The 20,153-nt window shown below is 41.1% G+C and overlaps 1 protein-coding gene across 2 annotated transcripts; it reads left to right on the forward strand.

The window, feature by feature from the left end:
- Nucleotides 1-422: 422 nt before the first annotated feature.
- ZBED3 (zinc finger BED-type containing 3) lies at nucleotides 423-19,739 on the forward strand. Of its 2 annotated transcripts, none has more exons than XM_081053516.1 (5): nucleotides 423-559; nucleotides 2,486-2,584; nucleotides 3,048-3,194; nucleotides 7,236-7,370; nucleotides 15,147-19,737. In XM_081053516.1, exon 5 carries the CDS (start codon nucleotides 15,161-15,163, stop codon nucleotides 15,851-15,853), a length of 693 nt encoding a protein of 230 aa, XP_080909642.1. In that variant the 5' UTR covers nucleotides 423-559; nucleotides 2,486-2,584; nucleotides 3,048-3,194; nucleotides 7,236-7,370; nucleotides 15,147-15,160; the 3' UTR covers nucleotides 15,854-19,737. The 2 variants fall into 2 exon arrangements, with proteins under 2 accessions (XP_080909642.1, XP_080909643.1); XM_081053517.1 differs by having other exon boundaries at nucleotides 449-559; nucleotides 2,454-2,584; nucleotides 15,147-19,739.
- Nucleotides 19,740-20,153: the final 414 nt, after the last annotated feature.

Below are 20,153 nucleotides of genomic sequence, written 5' to 3' on the forward strand. Positions count from 1 at the left end.
ATGAATCTTGGTTACTGTAAATCACTGAGTTGTAGGGGGGGTTATCTCATCATAATCTATCAAAAACTGACTGACACACTAGTGTTATTAAGTTTTAGTGAACACAATGAGCCCTACCTTTATCTGTCCAGACCTTGGTTCCGGGAATTTCTTCTAACTACTCGTGCCGTCACACACCTGGAACCTGAAAGGATGAAAGCTGCATTCAGAGATTCACACGGGGAATCCAGGTCTTGGAAGGTTAATGGAAAGGTATAAAACAAAAACGACATTTAAACAAAAAAATCACTAAGCTACGATATCATTTCTAAACCTTGGCAAACACAAGTCTGTCACTCGTGGACCTAGATGGTTTAGGAGTGACTCCCCATCCCTTTCAACTACAGATCACACATAGCATCCCCCCCTTTGATCCCACAAACGCAGGAATCGAGCGCTGTTTCTTTAAGGGGGACGAGCGGAGGTTTCCGCACGGGACAAAATGTCTGCGGGGATCCTGGACTGCACCGGCGACACCACACTCCCAGCACGCCGCCCGCCACGCTCCGGGGAGGATGGAGTGAGTGTGGGCCTCCGGGCTCGCTCAGCGCGGCCAGCGCGAGGCCGGGGCTCGCACAGGCCCCACTGGGGGGTCGCGGTCGGCTGGGGGGAGGGGGTGCTGGTGAAGCAGGCTTGGGGAGCAGCCCCGGGCCTCCCGGACCCGGGTGAGCCCGCGAACGGCACACACCGCAGCCCTGTACTGTTACAGGCTTGCCCGTGCGTGGGGGGCTGGTCGCGCCCTTCCTTCGCTGTGATCAGGTTGTCCTTGCTGTAAAAGATGCATTTGGCCTCAGATTCTGCATAAAGGCCGCTGTTCAATTTCTTGCCTCATGGCTGCTCCTCTATAGTCTCCTCTCAAAAAAGTTGTTTGGGAATATCGAAAATCATCTGCTCCCTCTTAAAATTGACTTATTTTTCACTCAAGATTTTTAACAGTGTCCAAGTGGTTGGGTGCCCTCTGTAATTGAGACTTTTCTTAATGTTTCCCACTTTGGGGGAGGAAAAACCGGAATGCGAGCCAGGTGCTCAAACAAGAATCCCTACCCCCACCTCCATGGTGCTCAAACAAAAGAATTCTCTGATCCTTTCAGAATAGTATACGGGAGCAATTTGCTGTAATTACTGACACTAACCAAATGCCTGAAGCTTACCAAGCAAACTTCTTTTTCCCTGCATGAAAAAAAAGGATACCTGCTACCATCTGAACTTTTAATTAGTCCAGACTACAAAGATATAGAGTGTTTAATAGAAACTGTTGTAGAAATAGGTTAATAAATTGACATAATTAGGATGATTATTTTCTGCACTTTTCATTAATGTTATTTGTACACCCTTTTTGGCCAAAACATAGCTTGAGGCAATACATTACAAAAAATATTCAACAATGTGTTTAAAGGGCCAAGAGCCAAAACCAGGTAATTCTCAATTGTAAAATCTTTGTGTTAAGCCCTTCAAAGTGCAGCTTAAAACCCCTCTAATTCATACAAAATTATGCTTTTCACAGATAAAATTAATCAACACCTTTATTTTTAGGGACATATATAATAAATAATGTAGGCCTGAAATATAGGTCCACTTTAAGGCAGAACACTTTGTAATTTTCATTTAAAAAAATGCATTAATAGAGACTACTTCTTAGCCTTTTAGCTAATGGTAGAGGTATCTAAGAGTTCAGCTTACGACATTTAAAGAACATCTCTGATTCACCAGATAAATAACTCTGGGTCCAATAAATTTTTTACAGTCCATGTTTAATAACCTTTTTCCATATATTTTCACTTGACCCTTTATTCCCTGACCCACATATCCATTTTATAGTTTGGAGGCATTTTTTACTTGCTTTTTAACTTCAGTTAAATCTTCAGCCTGGTGATTCCAGACTAATTTTTCTAATAGTCTGGATCTGTTTATAAATAGATTAATACATGCCTGTAAACTAATATTGCAACAAAGATGGACAGATAACAGATGAATAAATTGTGTTTTCCTTGATACTTGGATTGTCAAGGCTAATTATTTGTTTTAATTATTTTCTGCTTTAAGTTACTGGTGGATGAAGTAAATGAAAATGTTTTCAGTGTTTCCATACAAGTCTGTGTAGATTTCACATTAGTATTAATTCCTTACCTAAGATCCAAATTGAACCTACACATAATTGTTTATAACTCTGGCAGATTAATCCTACTGAAGCGAGTATCTTTGACTATGGAAAGACAAATAGAGCTGTAATTTATTTGTTACTTCCTTTTGAGAATATTACCTGGTTCTCTGGCCTTTAGCATGCCTAATATTTTCTATGTGTACAAGCATAAGTATAAAATAGTAAAATTAACTTTTATGGATGGTTTATAGGATGATTCTCAATGTTGTACACTATGTGTGTATACTCATATTTACACCAATTATTCTTCCAGGTTTTGACTTCTTCCCTTATTCTCTATATTAGTATTCAGGGAGATCATACTGCCGAATCTGGGTTTTAATCTGATAGGCTATTGGAAGACTAGAACTTCAGAGAACTTCAAATAGAACTTCAAATGTACAGGTAATTAAACTTATTACCTTCCACAGGCTTAGACTTATCATCCCTTTTAGATAATAGATACTTAATGAAACTCACAGGAGAGTTTAGAGGTGTTATACCAACAATATACTCTCTCCTTTTCCATGGAATAACTAAAATCCACTATTCTTCCCCTGAAAGTGGACTCAGAATTTTCCACTGTCAAGTTAATTTCATGCTAGCAGTGATTTTACTTAGTTTCAAGAAATTTTATTTTAAAATATGAACCTGGAAGCCTGTTAATGACTAAGCATTGGCATTTTATGAGTCAGCACCAGTGGTAATGTGTTTTAATGAATTTTGTACCCAAAGGATTGTGGGGAAGGGAAGGGGTGCTGAAGCGGCAGTGTCTGTATAAACCTCTGTTAGAGCCCCCGAAGCCCACTCTTTCCCCACGGTGGACATTGTGTGATGGAATTCACCCTCACGTGAACCTTTATCATAGGAATCACAATTATTGCTGGAAGCATCTCTCACCATCAGACAGAGCTTCCAGAGGGCAGGAACTAACTTCTGGGCAGTAAGCACGTGTCTGACCCTGAGCTGGTGCACAGTGAGCATTGGAATGAAAGAGTGGATGGAGTGAATGGAGGTAAGCAAAATTAATCACAGTCATTGGCACCTTTCTGGTAGTTTAAAAACTGTCTCAGGAAAAAATTAAGGGAGCTCTTTTTTCATTTTATTCTTGTTTACTAACCATCCAATTAAGAGATGTGCATTTTTGTTGGTTACTTGATAAGGAAGAAACACATATCGCAGGACGCCAGCCAACCAGACCTCCTTATCATCTTCTACCTGAGGGATAAGCAACCAATTTTACTGAAAGTCAATTTAGGAAGTGAAAATAAAATTGGTTGCGGAGGGGAGGTGAATCTGTGATTCTTTTTTATTTGCTTTTTGTATTGAAAAATCCCCAAGAGAATTCTTCCAACATAAACTACCTTGCTGTACTGAATAATAGAATGTCAAAGAGAAAAATAACACTGCCTTTTAGCCCCTAAGATCTTCATGTGGGCATGTTGGAGTAGTAAATAGTGGTAGCTTCTTTTCGTTCATGCCTTGAATTTATATAGCACTGGAGAGTCCAACAGTGAGGTCATTTGCATTATCTGATTTCAGCCACCAGTTTAGAGGCAGATAAGCTTATCGTTTCCCTGGACAGATGGGGATATGGAGATGGGGAGCCGGCTCTAAGAACCAGAGTCCAGTTCTTTGCATTTATGCAGCGTCCCCTGAGTGCCTGCCCTATGCCAGGGAGATGAGTGAGGTGACTACTCTCCCATGGCACCCTCCACTTCCTGTGGATATAAAATCACCTTCTGCTTACGCAGAGCATAGCAAACCACCCAAAACGGAGCAACCCCACACACTGGGTTCCCTCCAGGGCCAGATGGCAGTGCACTGTGCCACACAGGACTATCCCCGCCAGCCTCCAGAGTTAAGGCTGCTTAGCCCTGCCTGTGTTCACATGCCTGAGGACTGTTGTATAAAATTAGTTTTTATTTATGTATAGGTCCTGCCATATACATACTCTACTAAATGTATACACATGATCATGTGCATGCTTTCTTTAGTACCTCTTTTTCTTTTGTGTTCACCTCTTTTCACATCAGCTGCCATCCCCTCAACCCATAGTGTGTTTCCTTCTTTCTTTTGCTTTATATATACATGTCCTAGACAGATCTATATATTATTTAATAATAATGAGATCATACACACTTTTCTGCAACTTGCTTTTCTCTGAAGTTCCTCCAGAAATCCCCTTAGGTTATCTGTCGCAACTCCGATCCACCCTTTTTTAATGGCTGCATAATATTCCCTGGTGAGGCCATATATCATTTACCCAGCCAGTCTTCTACTGATGGGCATTCCCTTTTTTCTAGTTTTTTGCCATTCTAAATAATACTGTACTGAAAACATCCTAATACGTAGGACTTTACATATTAGTACTTTTAGTTCTGCTACAGAACAGATTCCCAGGAGTAGAATCCCTGATTATATCTATTTTTAATTTGTAGAAATTGCCACATTGCTTTCTGTAAAGCCTTCACATCTCCACTAGTAATGCATGAGTGTACCCTTTTCTCTGCGTCCTTTCTAGCTTCAGCTGACAGACCTCTTCATTTTTGTTACTGTGATGGATCTACTGTTTCCCTGAAAATAAGACCTAACTGGAAAATAAGCCCTAGCATGATTTTTCAGGATGACATTCCCTGAACATAAGCCCTAATGCCTCTTTTGGAGCAAAAATTAATATAAGATCTTATTTTCCCGGAAACGCGGTATTAGGTTGGTGCAAAAATAATTGCGGTTTAAAAGGTTAAAAACAAATTGCAAATACCGCGATTACTTTTGCACCAACCTAATAAAATAAGGCTTCATTGTTACTTTAATAGCACTTCCCTGAATGTGAGTGATGTTGTGCATCTTTTCTCAAGGGTCCTGGCCATTTGATTTTGCGCTTAGGTCAGCTGCCTAAATCGTATTTCTTGACCGGTTTTATTGGGTTCTTTGTCTCTTTCTTTTAAGTTTGTAAGAGTTCTGTATGTATTAGAATTGTGCCCAAAGATTCTAAGGCTTCTCTTCCGAGCAAAGATGGTGGACTGGGAGGCTTCTCTCGCTCTGCACTAGCGGGGCAGTTGAAATGAGCTCAGGGGTATTTATCAGAGGTAGGCAGGCCCTTACGGCCTGCAGCCACAGACTGCTGGTCACCCTTTAGTTACTGACTTTGAAAAGAAGGTGGTCCTGAGCCAGAATGTAGCTGTGTGCGGAGGACTGAGAAGGTGAGGCAGGCCTGTACCATGCTGCCTTCCACTGGTTAAGACCTCCAAGAGCAAAGGCCACCAAAGGTCCCTCTGCCACCCTTGGAGGGGCAGCGCTGCGCTGGCCGACATTTGTGGCATTGCTTATCCCTAGCTCAGGTGAGACATCCCACTAAGTCTAAATCACCTGTGTGCCTCCCTTAACCCTTATAATAGATTCATGTCATGCCTGTGGCATGCCTCTGGGCATCCCAATTTTGAAGAACCCCAGAGACATCTTGCAGGGAGGTAAAGCATGACAGTAACTGGTCACCTCTGGCACTTTTAGGGGCACATCAGTAATGATTACTCTTGGACTTTGGCACAGGTAAGAGAGTCTGTCGGTTACATGCAATTTTCAACCCCCAGTTCAGAATATAAAGTGACAGTCTTGATAGTATAGACAAACTTTTTCTACAAAAAATTTCTTTTTATACATAAAATAAACATAGGGATTCATTATACTATTCTGTTCACTTTTGTATATGTCCAGTAATTTTAAAAAAACAGCTCTGGAAAGATGATTCAAATGTAGAAGGAAACACAATTGTAAAAAATAAATAAATAAATAAAGGAAAAAGAAGTGTAGAAAAAAGTTAAGGTAAAGATGGATAACAAAAAACATTTCTAAGACTAACATCTGGTTCTTTTTATTAACCATAAAAAAATTACCCTTGAAAGTGGTCTGTCATTCCCCTCCACATCCCACCACTCCCCACTTTGGGGACTTGAGAGATTTAATTAGTCTCTAGGGGAAATCTAGCCTTTAATTTCTAAAGAGCTTTTATACTAATTGGTCATCATGAGTAACTATACTCAAATCAATGCCTGTTGTATCAGACGATATGTAAAATAGCTATTTCTATTGTTAGAAGAGGCCTGGTACTTGTCTTTTTTATTGATCTGGTAAATTTGTTCTTTTTCAAAATGTGAGAGATATGTTAAATGTCATGCCTGATCCTGAGTGGACTTGCTTGGTTGGAAAAAGAATAGTGAGATTTAGAAAATGGTAATTCATCTGTAACAAGACTATTAACAATTGATTTAAAATCTTATACTAGATTCTACTGTTATAGCAACTTGTTCTTCTTGTTCTCATCTTTGCCTTCAGTCATTCCTAGCTGCATTTAACAAAAGAAATCCTGGAACTTCATCATCTCATTGCTGCTGGTTCAAAACCTGACAATATGAGCAGGCATTGGCTATTGTACAGAGCATTATTTTCCCACTTCAGCCTTGATATTCTTCCTGAAATAAGCTCTCAGATGACCTCAAGAGTCTATCATGTGTTCTCTCATTATTCTTAAATTTTCAAAGCAAAATTTGTCTAGAATCACACATTTGGTTCTTTGTGAAGTTATTTCTTAAAGAATAACTTCACCTTTTCTATTCCCTCTTGTTTGCTAGCTTATTGCAGTGGTAAATTGTTTCCCTAATAGAAAATATTTTGCAATAATAGTAGCTGTGTTGTGTTGGGGTACCTTTAACACAGATATTTTGTTGGACAAAGCAAGAAGCTATTGTTTTTCTTTACTTTTCTTCCTTAATTAAAAGTATTGACCAAGCTATATTTCTTGCAGATATATAGAGGAGTACATTTAGGTGGGAATAGCAATATAGAAAACTAATTTTGTTCTATGAATTTTGTTCTATGACCTTCAAGAAGGTCTGAAAAAAAGAAACCCCTGAAGGACCCTGAAGGTGTTACCTAATATTTCTAGTATCTGTCTGTAACCCCTGAAGGTGTTACCTAGTATTTCTAGTATCTGTCTGTAAGGCTGTTTAATTGAATGTCTTTCACTCAGCTATCTGTCCTCTGAATTTACTCCTAGCACTGCTGATGCTTCTTCAGAACTCAGGGATCATGCTGCAGTGTTTCTGCCTGAGAACTTCAGTTGACTGGAAATGCCAAGGCAATGACAGGGACCCCAAGGCCTTCAGGACATGGCCCACCATCTAATTTAAAGGTAAAAGTTTAGAAAGCTGCTTTGTATATTCATATTGCTATTTTCTAAATGTGCAAATTTTAAAAGCGTTTTAATGGCTTCTAGTAGTGTCAATTTTCTCATAAGCACACTGTTTTGAAAACTGCAAAGCAAAGATACTTTTATCTTGAAAAACAGTACCCTCATTGAAACTTTTTAAAAGGTTGTTCACTACTGAACAACCTTGGGCACTTTTGCTCCTAAAGAAACAAAGTTTTCATTCCTAAAGCTTTGTTTTCTGCTCCTCTCTAAAAGTTTACTCTGCAACACTGAGAGAAGAATACAAAAGGGAGCTTTGCTCTTATTCTGAAAAGACAATAACTTTTTTGTCGGAGAGCAGAGTAAACTAATTAAAACATATATACAGCAGACTTCCGGTCAAGATGGTGGAGTAGGTAAATAAATGCTCACTTCCTCCCATGACTACATCAAAATTCCAACTACATTATGGAACAACCATCACTGACAACTGCCTTAAGATTAGCTGAACACAAGTCCTATCACTAAGAATATAAAGAAAAAGCCATGATAAGACAGGTAGGAGGGGCAGAGAAACAGAACAGCCAGGTCCCACACCTAAAGTGTGGCAATTAAGAATCTCGAATATCTCAGCTGCGGAGATCACTCCTTAGGAGCAAGGGGTCCCGGCCCCACACTGGGCTCCCCAGCCTGGGGCACCAGTGCCAGGAAGAGGAGTCCCCATCACATCTGGCTATGAAAACCAGCAGGGATGGGATCCCAGTGAGGAGGGCTGCTGTAGACCCAGGTGTCCCTTTAAAGGGCACATGCACAGATTCACTTGCTCACATACTCACTCACTCTGGGCTCCAGTGCAGGGGCAGTAGGGACATACACAGAGAAACTAAAATGATTCGCTTCAGGGCAAGTGTTGGAGAAACAGATTGGGGCAGCTCTCCCCAGGATGGAAGTGCTGGCATGTGCCATTATTCTTTTGTTGAGCACTCCTTCCATTCAGCCTGCACGTGCAGGTGAGCACCAAATCTGTGCTCCCCATTAACCTGGCTAACACTGTTTGCTCTGCCCCGATGATTCCCTGAGACACTATCACACCTAACTCACACGCCTAGCCCGAGCCATTTCCAGTGGCTTTTCCACATGAGCGGCCTGCCTCAGCTCAGGCTGCTGACTTTCCTAAAATCTCTCAAAGATCTACAAACCCAACCCAGCCACAGCTGGCCTCAGCATGCACTGTACCTCTCGCTAAGCAGCCCCAACGCCAGCACAAACAGCAACTGGTCTCAAATTGCATTGTAACTCCCATCAGATGACCCCAAGCCTGACACAAACTTGGAATGGTAGCTTCAACTAAGTGGCCACAAGCCTGCCACAAGTGGCAGCTAGCCTCAGCTCACATCATGTGCCCACCAAAGGGTCCCAAACCCCGAAAATAGTGGCAGCTGGCCTCAATTCACAGCTTAGCCTCTCCCAAGTGCATCCAAACCCAGCACAAGTGGCAAACAACTGCAGATCACTTTGTAGCTACCACCAGGCAGCCACAAACCTGGCACAAATGGCAGCAGGATCTTGGCCTGCACCAGAGCTTCTCCCAAAAGGCTCCAGAACCAACATACCCCATGGCCAGCTTCAGACCACACCAGAGGACCACCCAACCACCTCCACAAACCACACACCCAAAGGGTGGACTTGGCTGGCACCAGAGACCCACAAAAGCAACTCTCATCCCGTGAGGTCAGCCCTCACACAAGAGCTAATCCTCTGTAGTCACAGCCAGCCCTCACAGCCAATCAGCCTGAAGTTCAATCGCACACACTGACACGCCAGCAGCAATCAAGGCTCAACTACAACAGGAGGGCACACACAATCCATGCAAGAAACACCCCTAGAGCACTCAGGTGGCCAGGGAGACTGTGCCACTGGTGCCCACAAGACAGCTACTACATAAGGCCGCAGTGGGAGACATAGGAGCCCTACCTAACACATAGAAATGAACACAGGAAGTCAGCCAAAATGAGGAGACAAAGAAACATGTCCCAGATGGACACAAGGACAAAACTCCAGAGAAAGAACTAAATGGAATGGAGACAAGTAATCTACCAGATACAGAGTTCAAAACACTGGTCATAAAGATGCTCAATGAAGTTAATGGAAAAATAGATGAACTCAGTGAGAATTTCAACAAAGAGATAAAACCACAAAAAAAAAAGTCAGAAATGAAAAATACACGACAGGGAATGAACAACAGATTAGATGAAGCAGAGAGAGGACTGAATCAGCAATCTGGAAAACAAAATTGTGGAAAACACCCAGTCAGAACAGCAAAAAGAAAAAAGAATTTTAAAAAATGAAGTGAGTTTAAGGGACCTCTAAGACAACATCAAGCATACTAACAACATCCACATCACATGGGTACCAGAAGGAGAAGAGAGATAGCAAGGGATTGAAAACCTATTTGAGGAAATAATGACCGAAAACTTCACTAACCTGGTAAAGGAAATACATACGCAAGTCCAGAAAGTGCAGAGAGTCCCAAACAAGATGAACCCAAAGAGGCCCACTCCAAGACACATCATAATTAAAATGCCAAAGGTTAAAGAGAGAATCTTAAAGTAGCAAGCGATAAGCAATTACTTACGTACAAAGGAGCTTCCATAAGACTGTCAGCTGATCTCTCAGCAGAAACTTTGCAGGCTGGGGGATTGGCATCAATATTCAAAGTGATAAAGCAAGGACCTGCAACCAAGACTACTCTACACAACCAGGCGATCCTTTAGAATCGAATGTGAGATAAACGTTTCCCTGACAAGCAAATGCCAAAGGTGTTCATCACCCCTAACCTAGTACTAAAAAAATGTTAAAAGAACTTCTTCAAGTAGAAAAGGGAAGATTGAAAATATGAATAAGAAAATACAGTAAAGAAAAATATTCTCACTGACAAAGACAAACACTTAGAAAAAGCAGTCAATCAACCTAGCACAAAAGTTAAAAGGCAAAAGTAGGAAGATCATGTGTGTTTACAACAGTAAATTAAGGAATACACACAAAGACACATACAAAAGAAGTGAAAAATAATGACAAAAACAAATGTGAAGGGAGTGAGTAAAAATTATAGTGATGTTAGAATGAGTTTGAATTTAAGCGACCATCAACTTAAACCAGACTGCAATAAACACAGTTTGGTATATGTGGTAAGTACATGGTAAACACAAAACAAAAATCTATAAGAAATATACAAAAATCTGCAAAAATGAAAGAAAAAGGAATCGAAACACAACACTATAGAAACTCATCAACATACAAGAGAAGAGAGGAAGAAAATAAGACAGGAACAGAAAAGAATGACAAAAACACTCAGAAAACAATAAAGTGGCAATAACTACAATAACTATTAATACTTACTTTAAATGTAAATGAGTTAAATGATCCAATCAAAAGACATAGGGTGGCTGAATGGGTTAAAAAACAAGACCCATACATATGCTGCCTATAAGAGACCTACCTACTTCAGATTGAAAGACACACACAGAATGAAAGCAAAGGGATGGAAAAAGATATTTCATGCAAATGTAAATTAAAAAAAAAGCTGGAGTAACAATACTTAATGTCAGACAAAATACACTTCAAAACATGGGCTATAATAAGAGACAGAAAAGGGCATTTCATAATGATAAAGGGATCAATTCAACAAGAGGAGATAAGTCTTATAAACATCTATGCAACCAATGTAGGAGCACCTAAATTTATAAAGTAAATATTGATGGACATAAAAGGTGAGATCAACAGTAACATAGTAATAGTAGGGGACTTTAACACCCCATTAACATCAATGGATAGGCCATCAGACAAAATCAACAAGGAACGTTGGCCTTAAATGACACATTAGACCAGGTGGATTTAATTGATATTTTTAGGATATTTCACCCCAAAGCAGAAGAAAATACATTCTTTTCAAGTGCACATGAAACATTTCTTCCAGGATAGACCACATGTTAGGCCACAAAAACACTCAATAAATATAAGAAGACTGAAACCCTGTCAAGCATCTTCTCTGACCACAATGGTATTAAACTAGAAATTAATTAAAGACAACTGAAAAACACACAAACACGTGGAGTCTAAATAACATGCTCCTAAACAGTGAATGGGTTAACAACAAGATCAAGGAAGAAATAAAAAAATACCTTGAGACAAATGAAAATGCAATGACCCAAAATCTATGCACACGGTCAAAGCAGTTCTAAGAGGGAAATTTATAGCAATAAAGCCCTACCTCAAGAAACAAGAAAAATCTCAAATAAACTATCTAAACTTACACCTAAACGAACTAGAAAAATAAGAACAAACAAAGCCTAAAGTAAGTAGAAGGAAGGAAATAAAGATCAGAATGGGAAAAAAATGAAATAGAGTCTATGAAAAACAATAGAAAAGATCAATGAAACCAAGAGCTGGTTCTTTGAAAAGTCACTGGACTCATCAAGGAAAAAATAAGAGGGCCCAAATAAATAAAATCAGAGAGGAAAGAGAAGTGACAACTGACAGAATAGAAATACAAAGGATTATAAGGAAATACTACAAACAATTATATGCCAACAAATTGGACAACCTGGAAGAAATGGATAAATTCCTAGAAACATATAATCTTCTGTAGCTGAATCAGGAAGAAACAGAAACACTGAACAGACTGATAACTACTAATGAAACTGAATCAGTAATCAAAAAACTCCCAATAAACAAAAGTCCTTGACCAGATGGCTTCACAGGTGACTTTACAAAACATTCAAAGAATTAATAACTAGCCTCAAAATATTCCAAAAAATTAAAGAGGAGGGAAGAAGCCTCCTAAAATCATTTTGTGAGACCAGCATTACCCTGATACCAAAACCATACAAAGACACTATAAAAAAAGAAAATTACAGGCCAATATCTCTGATGAACACAGATGCAGAAATCCTCAAAATATTAGCAAAGTAAATTCAGCAATACATTAAAAAGATCATACACCATGATCAAGTGGAATTTATTTCTGGGATGCAAGGTTGGTTCAGTATCTGCAAATTAATTACCGTTATATACCACATAAACAAAATGAAGAATAAAACTCATATGATCATATCAATAGATGCAGAAAAAGCATTTGACAAAATCCAATATCCATTTATGATAAAACTGTCAGCAAAGTGGGTATAGAAGGAATATACCTCAACATAATAAAGGCCATGTATGACAAACCCACAACTGACATCTACTCAATGGTGAAAAGCTGACAGCTTTTTCCTTAAGATCAGGAACAAGACAAGAATGTCCACTTTTATTCAACATAGTATTGGAATTCCTAGGCACATCAGTCAGACAAGAAAATTAAAAGGCATCCAAGTTGGAAAGGATGAAATAAAACTGCCATTTGCAGATGATGTAATACTATGTACAGAGAACCCTAAATATTCCACCAAAAATCTATTAGAACTAATAAATGAATTCATTAAAGTAGCAGGATACAAAATTAATATTTTGAATTTGGTTGCATTTTTATACACCCATAATGAACTGTCAGAAAGAAAAATTAAGGAAACAATCCCATTCACAATTGCATCAAAAAGAATAAAATACCTAAGAATAAATTTAAACAAGGAGGTTAAAGACCTGTACTGAAAAAACAGTAAGACACTGAAGAAGATACAAATAAATAGATGGATATACAGTGCTCATGGATAGGAAGCATTAACACTGTTAAAATGTCCATCTACCCCAAGCAATCTACAGATTCAATACAACCCTATCAAAATACCAATAGCATTCTCCACTGAACTAGAACAAGTAATCCTAAAATTCACATAGAATCACAAAAGATCCTGAATAGCCAAAGCAATCTTGACAAAGAAGAACAAAGTTGGAGGCATCATGCTATTTGATATCAAACTACACCACAAGGCTATAATACTCAAAACAGCATGGTACTGGCAAAAAACAGACAGGTAGATCAATGGAACAGAATAGAGAACCCAGAAATAAACCCATGCCTATACGGTCAATTAATCTATGACAAAAGAGGCAAGAATATACAGTAGGGTACAAACACTCTCTCTAATACATGGTGTTGAGAAAACTGGACAGATATATGCAAAAGAATGAAACTGGATTTCTTTCTTACACCATATACAAGAATAAACTCAAAATGGATTAAAGACTTAAATGTAAGACCTGAAACCATAAAACTCCTAAAAGAGAACATAGGGGTAAACTCTTTGACATTGCTCTTATATGTCTCCTCAGGCAAGGGAAACAAAAGAAAAATAAGTGGGACTACATCAAACTAAGAAGTTTTTTTTGTGTATTAAAGGAAACCATCAACAAAACAAAAAGACAACCTACTAAATGGGAGAAGATATGCATCAATGATACATCCAATAAGGGTTAATATCTAAAATATATAAGAAACTCATACAACTTAACACCAAAATAACAAACAATCCAATTAAAATGAGCAAAGGACCTGAATAGACATTTCTCCAAAGAAGACATACAGATGGCCAACAGACATATGAAAACATGCTCAAGAGTACTAAACATCAGGGAAATGCAAATTAAAACTACAGTGAGTTTTCACCTCACACCTGTCAGAATGGTTTTCATTAATAAATTAACAAACAACAAGTGTTTGCAAGGATGTGGAGAAAAGGGAACCCTCGTGAACTGCTGGGTTTATATGGAACCACAAAAGGGATTGTAAATTGATTCAGCCACTACGCAAAACAGAATGGAGGTTCCTCAAGAAAGTAAAAATAGAACTACCGTATGACCCAGCAATTCCACTTCTGGGTATTTATCCAAAGAAATCCAAAACACTAACTTGAAAAGATATATGCACCCCTCTGCTCAATGCAGCATTATTTACAACAGCCAAGATATGGAAGCAACCTAAGTGTCCATCAATGGACAAACGTATAATGAAGAGGTCGTACATAGTATATACAGTGGAATATTACTCAGCCATGAAAAAGAATGAAATGTTGATATCCGTGACTACATGGATGGACCTAGAGAGTGTTAGGCTAAGTGAAATAAGACAGAGAAAGACAAAGATCATATGATTTCACTTATATGTGTAATCTGAAAAACAAAATAAACAAAACAAATACTCACAGTACAGAGAACAAACTGATGGATGCCAAATGGGAGGCGGTTTGGGGGGAATGGGTGAAAAATATGAAGGGACTAAGACATACAAATTGCCAGTTATAAAAATCTCCATGGTGATGTAAAGTACCACATAGGTAATATAGTTAATAACAGTATAACTATGTATGGTGTCAGATCAGTACTAGATTTAGCAGGGTGATCACTTCCAAACTCCTATAAATATCTAATCACTATATTGTACACCTGCAACTAATATAATATTGTATGTCAACTGTATTTGAAAAATAAAAAACAAATTAAAAAAATAATATAGATACAGCACTTACATAGCTAGTGCTTTACATTTAAGAAGCTTGGCTTCCCATCTTTAGTACACGTACCATTTGATTTCTAAGAGAATTCCTAGTTAAGAAAAGAGGGCTAGACATTTTTAACACTTTTCCTAGGAATCAACAGTTAACAATACTGAAAAAGAAACCCAGGTGTCTACCAGACTAACCATGGGACTGTTTCTGCAATAAAAGGGAGGCATGGTGTTTCTTCACAGGCCGACGATAGTCATAGAAGTTGTGTTTGAGTGTGTGTGTGTATCTATGTACATAAAATTTTGTTGTTCTTACCTTTTTTCCCCTCGGTATGCAGACGCTGCAGAGAGGATGAGAAGCGAGGAGCTGGCAGTGACCATGGAAGAGACCCGTGGGCCTGACGACGCTGAAGCGCAGGGTGGCCCGTGTCCGGGCCTGACGCCGGCGCCTCCCGGCCGCCTGGGGGCGCCATACTCCGAGGCCTGGGGGTACTTTCATCTGGCCCCCGCACGCCCGGGACAGGGGTCGGGCCACTGGGCCACCTGCCGGCTGTGCGGGGAGCAGGTGAGCCGGGGCCCGGGCTTCCACGCCTGCACCCCGGCGCTGTGGAGGCACCTGAAGAGCGTGCACCGGCGAGAGCTAGAGAAGAGCGCCGCCGGCCGCTCGCCGCCGCCGGCCCCCGGCCCCGCCGCGGCCGCTGCTGCAGCCGCCGAGGGCGACTGGGCGCGCCTCCTGGAGCAGATGGGCGCGCTGGCCGTACGTGGAAGCCTGCGCGAGCGCGAGCTGGCGCGGCGCGAGGCGGCGGTGGAGCAGGGCGAGCGCTCCCTGGAGCGGAGGCGCAGGGCCCTGCAGGAGGAGGAGCGCGCGGCCGCCCTGGTGCGGCGGGAGCTGCAGGCCGAGAGGGAGGCGCTGCAGGCGCGGCTGCGGGAAGTGACCCGCCGTGAAGATGCCTTGGCCTTCGCCGCTACCCCGCTGCAGACTGCGCTCAAAGAGGAGCCCGAGGGGGAGAGGGACGGCTGCATTATCACCAAAGTCTTCCTGTAGGTTTTGGCCGCTCCCCCGGCCCCAGGGCAGCGCTCCTTCAGGTGTGGGCCGCGCGCGGACCAGCGTCTTCAGCCTCACCTGGAAGGTGGATCTCAGGCGCTGCCCCTTGCTAAACACGAATCTTAAATACGGGCCGTGACAAAACACTGTGGGAGCCAGAGCAGAACCGGAAATCACTTCCACTCCGCGGCTGCCTGGGGTGCCTGCGGCGCAAGCTGCTGGCCGTTAGTGGGCGTCCGTGCAGGGGGCGGTTTTCCTCCGACTGCCTTGGAAAAGGAGAGCGCCGGCAGCGCCTGGAACCTAGATTATTCGGAGCCGTGTCCCTAGTGACTGAAAGGACGGACGCTTCCGTAGACACCAGAGATTACCACAGCACATGTCTGTACACCAGCCGTGGCAACCCAGGGAAGAGCGCCCATGGAAATGAGGATAAAGCATTTTACCCAAAAGAGTTTTACTCGTTTCCTAATGAGTAAATCTTCGATGAGCCGTCTTTGCCCAGCATCAAGTTCTGAAAAGGCGGCCACTTGGTTTCCACAGCTGCCCTTTACCCCCGTCCTCTCTAGTGCCTCGGCAGGACAATCCTAGAGCCCGTCTGCTCCCAGCTGGCACCACGATACCGAGTACACCCTCTCTCACCTCAGCCTCTTCTCTAGTTTCAGACCCAGGGGAAGCTGTGGTCAGTCTTCCCACTTTTGCCTCACACTTGCCTCCTTATTAGCAACACATGACCTCATCCTTCATTGCTAGGAAGGGCTCTTCCTTCCCCTTCTGCGTCCTCTTCACTTCTGGGTCAAAGAAGGCTTCCCCCTTACCAGAGACAACCTCCCCATGTTTTCATCCATGGGTCTTTGCTTGTGTACTTCCTTGCCTCTGTCTCATTCCCTCCATCTCCCCAGACTTCCTCTTAGAAATGCCCCGTATCCTAGTCTCCCCAGCCTGGAAGCTCTCGTGTGAACCGCCACCCAAGGAGGATCAAGTAGTCCTTTGCTGCCTGTACTCCCTCCCCAGTCTTGACTCCTGCAGTTTTCCATGCTACACTGGATTCTTAAGAAGCCACCACAATCTGGCCAAATATGATGACTTATTTCAGCCTTCATTTTGCTTAATCTCTCACTTCTTGAAATTTCTCCTGTGGTAGGTGGAACTTGCTTTTCCTCCAGAGAATGCCTTTTCCTTATGTACACTGGTTCCCAAATGATTTTTCTTCAGGTCTGTTTTTTCTCATTTTTTATATATTGAAAAATTTCAAGCATCCAGAAAAAGTTGAAAGGCTAGTACAATGTATATTCACATATACCATCCACCTGGACTGGAGTTAACATTTTTCCATATGTACGTTTTCTTCCCACCACTCCATACACACATGACATTTCATCCCTAAGTATTTCAGCATGCATCTCCTAAAAATAAAGACATCGTTCTACATGATTACAATGCAGTTATCATACCTAAAAATACAATTTCCTTCATCAAAATTCCTCAATTGTCCCAAGAATCATTTTATCTTTAAAAACAGGGTCCAAAGTTAACACAGGTATATTGCTTTTGATTATAATCCTTTAGAACAGCCCCCTTACTATTTTTTTCCCATGACACTTACTTATTGAAGAGTCCCAGCCATCTGTCTTATAATGTCCTATATCTGTATTTGTCTGATTGTTTCCTTAGGCCAATTTCTGCACTTATCTACCTGTACAGATGCAATAATCACCTCTGTCCCAGCAACTCCTGAATACTTCCAGCCTTGAGTGTTCTCCCTCCCACCCCTGAGGTCTGTCCATATCCAATCTTCTGATCTTCTGATGCATGTTTCTCCCTCTGCGCGCATATCCTCTCACTACTGGTGGAAGGGGCAAATCTTCAACTCTATCACCACCCCTAACCTTTACTAGACTTTTAAAATGTATCAGGTACATATACACTTTACATGTATTACCTGACTTTATTCTCATAGTAGCTCCATGGGGAGGCATTAATACTATGCAAACTTTACAGCTAAGAAAACTGACATAGGAGTTTAGTAGCTTGTATAAGATCACAGCTGGTAAATAGAATTGAGATACAAATCCAGTCTCTGCCTCCAAATGCCAGGCTCCTAGTGCTGTACAGTCTCCCTTGTTACTCAGGTCACCTGGCTGACAGGTTTCCTTCCTAACTCCAATTCCAGGTAGAACCATCAGTGACATTAACACACACTAAGCATTCACCATGTGCCAGAGCCATGGTAAATGCTTTACAAGAATAACTGCCTACCATGCAACTACCCCATGACATAAGCGCTCTTACGCTCATGTTGTAGATCAAGAGACAGGCTCATGGGAGCTAAGTAATGTCTTCAGGGTCACACAACTACTAAGAAGCAGAGTGGGATTTGAACTCCAGTGTCACTGAATCCTACCCTAGGCCCCTGATCTACTGAGTCTATTTCTAAAAAATATCACACCCGTCTTCCTACACATGCCACCTATCGAGCTCAGGCCCCATTTATAATTCATCTTTGGTTCATCTTACCATCTTTGTTTGCCCCACTGTCCCCTACCTGACACTCAACTTGGCCAAAAGAATCGTCCTGAGCCAAGGTTGATTATGTCACTTTTCCTGCTCAAAAGTCCCCCATCTAAAAGCTTCGACTTTGTGGCCTAACATCCACGCCCCCCACCCTAGCGCTAGTCTTAGTTGTCCCCTCCCCACATATGATGCATTCTCCAGACAAATTAGACTCCTTATTTCTCCTGACATGCCCTGGTCTTGGCGCCTCTATGCCTCTGTTCATCTTCTTCCTCCACTTAAAAATTTCCTTCAATCTCTGAGTATGAAAAACTCTACTCATTTTTCTAAGACCATGCCCAAATTGGACTACCTGCATGAAGCTTTCCTTTGGTTCCTCCTCATTTAGAGATGATTACTTACTTCTCTGGACTCTCATATCATTTTGTATCTCACAACTTAGAACAAGCCATCTAGCATATGGCTATGTGAGTTCTTGTCTCATCTCTCTTGCCAGACCTTCAGGCCTTGGGGTTAGGGATGGAGTTCACTCATCCTACTCCCACAATGCCTTGCATAAAACTGCTTAATAAATATTTGAGGCACCAAACCCACTCAATGTGTTTAAGATTTTTACAAGTTAGTCTTCTCATAATTATTAATACAACTATTCATTTATCTTTAATTCTGAGTAGAATTCATAACAAAAATAATAGCCTATAAGGAAATTGCAGTAATAATTTTTAAAGCTCTTTAGTCAATAAAGATTTAATAAGTGTCAGTTATTGGGCTGTTTGATTTGAATCTAATCAACTAGCATGTCATTATCCGGAATGTTTTTCTTAAAACTATTTTTTTCATTACACAAGTAACACAAATGCAATGCCCCAATCTGAAGAACAGCAGGAAAAAATACCCCCCCACACACAGTCCTGACACTTTGGTAAAAGTTCTAGTAATATTTTAATGTATTTTGTTTGTCTATCTTTTGCATTTTTTACATTTCTCTAATAATAGTATAAGTTATCTCTCAAGTACTAACATTTAACTTCATGTCGATTTGTAAGTTGGGCTGTAAGATCCGAATTTGCACATTTTAGAAGAAAAACTATTTTACAAACGTTACTCTTCTATTTCACCAATTGTTAGAACAATTAAAATAAGCAATGATTTACTTTTAGAATCTTAACTGCTCCCTCAAGAAAGATGGCTAATGGAAGCCCGAATAGTCTGTTCAGGGCCCGGGAGAACAGTTAGCCTGACTGATGACTGATGCTGGTTTGGGGAGTTAAGGGAAGACGTTTTACTTTCTGCTTTATATACTATTGCATGGTTGTAATTTTTTATACCAAACATGAATTACTTTTATAATAAAAAATTACTTTTTGCAAATTACCATCAGCATTCAGCTTCCTTAATTTAAAATTAACAAAACCTCTACCACAAGGGCTGACATAATCCCCACTTCCAGAAAAGCCTTGAAAGAAATGTAGCCCTTGTCCAGTCCAAGTCCATCATTTGACAGGAGAAAAATGAATCCGAGTGGCTTGTCCACTATCGGGAGATAGTGGCTATGATGGCTCACATAACTTCAGCCTCCTCAACAGATAGTCCACTTCCTTGGCCTTCAGTGCTCTGCTGGCTCTCCTGGCAAAGCACACGGGCTATCAGGACCAACCAGCGGAGCTGGCATCTTGATGTCAGCTAAACAGTGGGGAGTGGAGAGTGCACGGGTGGGTTCCAGGGATTGCTTCATCCTCTGTGGTTGTGACACAGCCTGATCACTGAGTTGTCACAAGTGGTGGCTGAC

This window comes from Rhinolophus hipposideros (genome assembly GCF_964194185.1).
Source record: "Rhinolophus hipposideros genome assembly, chromosome: 7".
In the NCBI taxonomy this organism is placed as follows: domain Eukaryota; kingdom Metazoa; phylum Chordata; class Mammalia; order Chiroptera; family Rhinolophidae; genus Rhinolophus; species Rhinolophus hipposideros.

Coding starts and splice junctions, on each gene's coding strand:
- ZBED3 (XM_081053516.1), top strand. CDS start 15,161: ATGAGAAGCGAGGAGCTGGCAGTGACCATGGAAGAGACCCGTGGGCCT.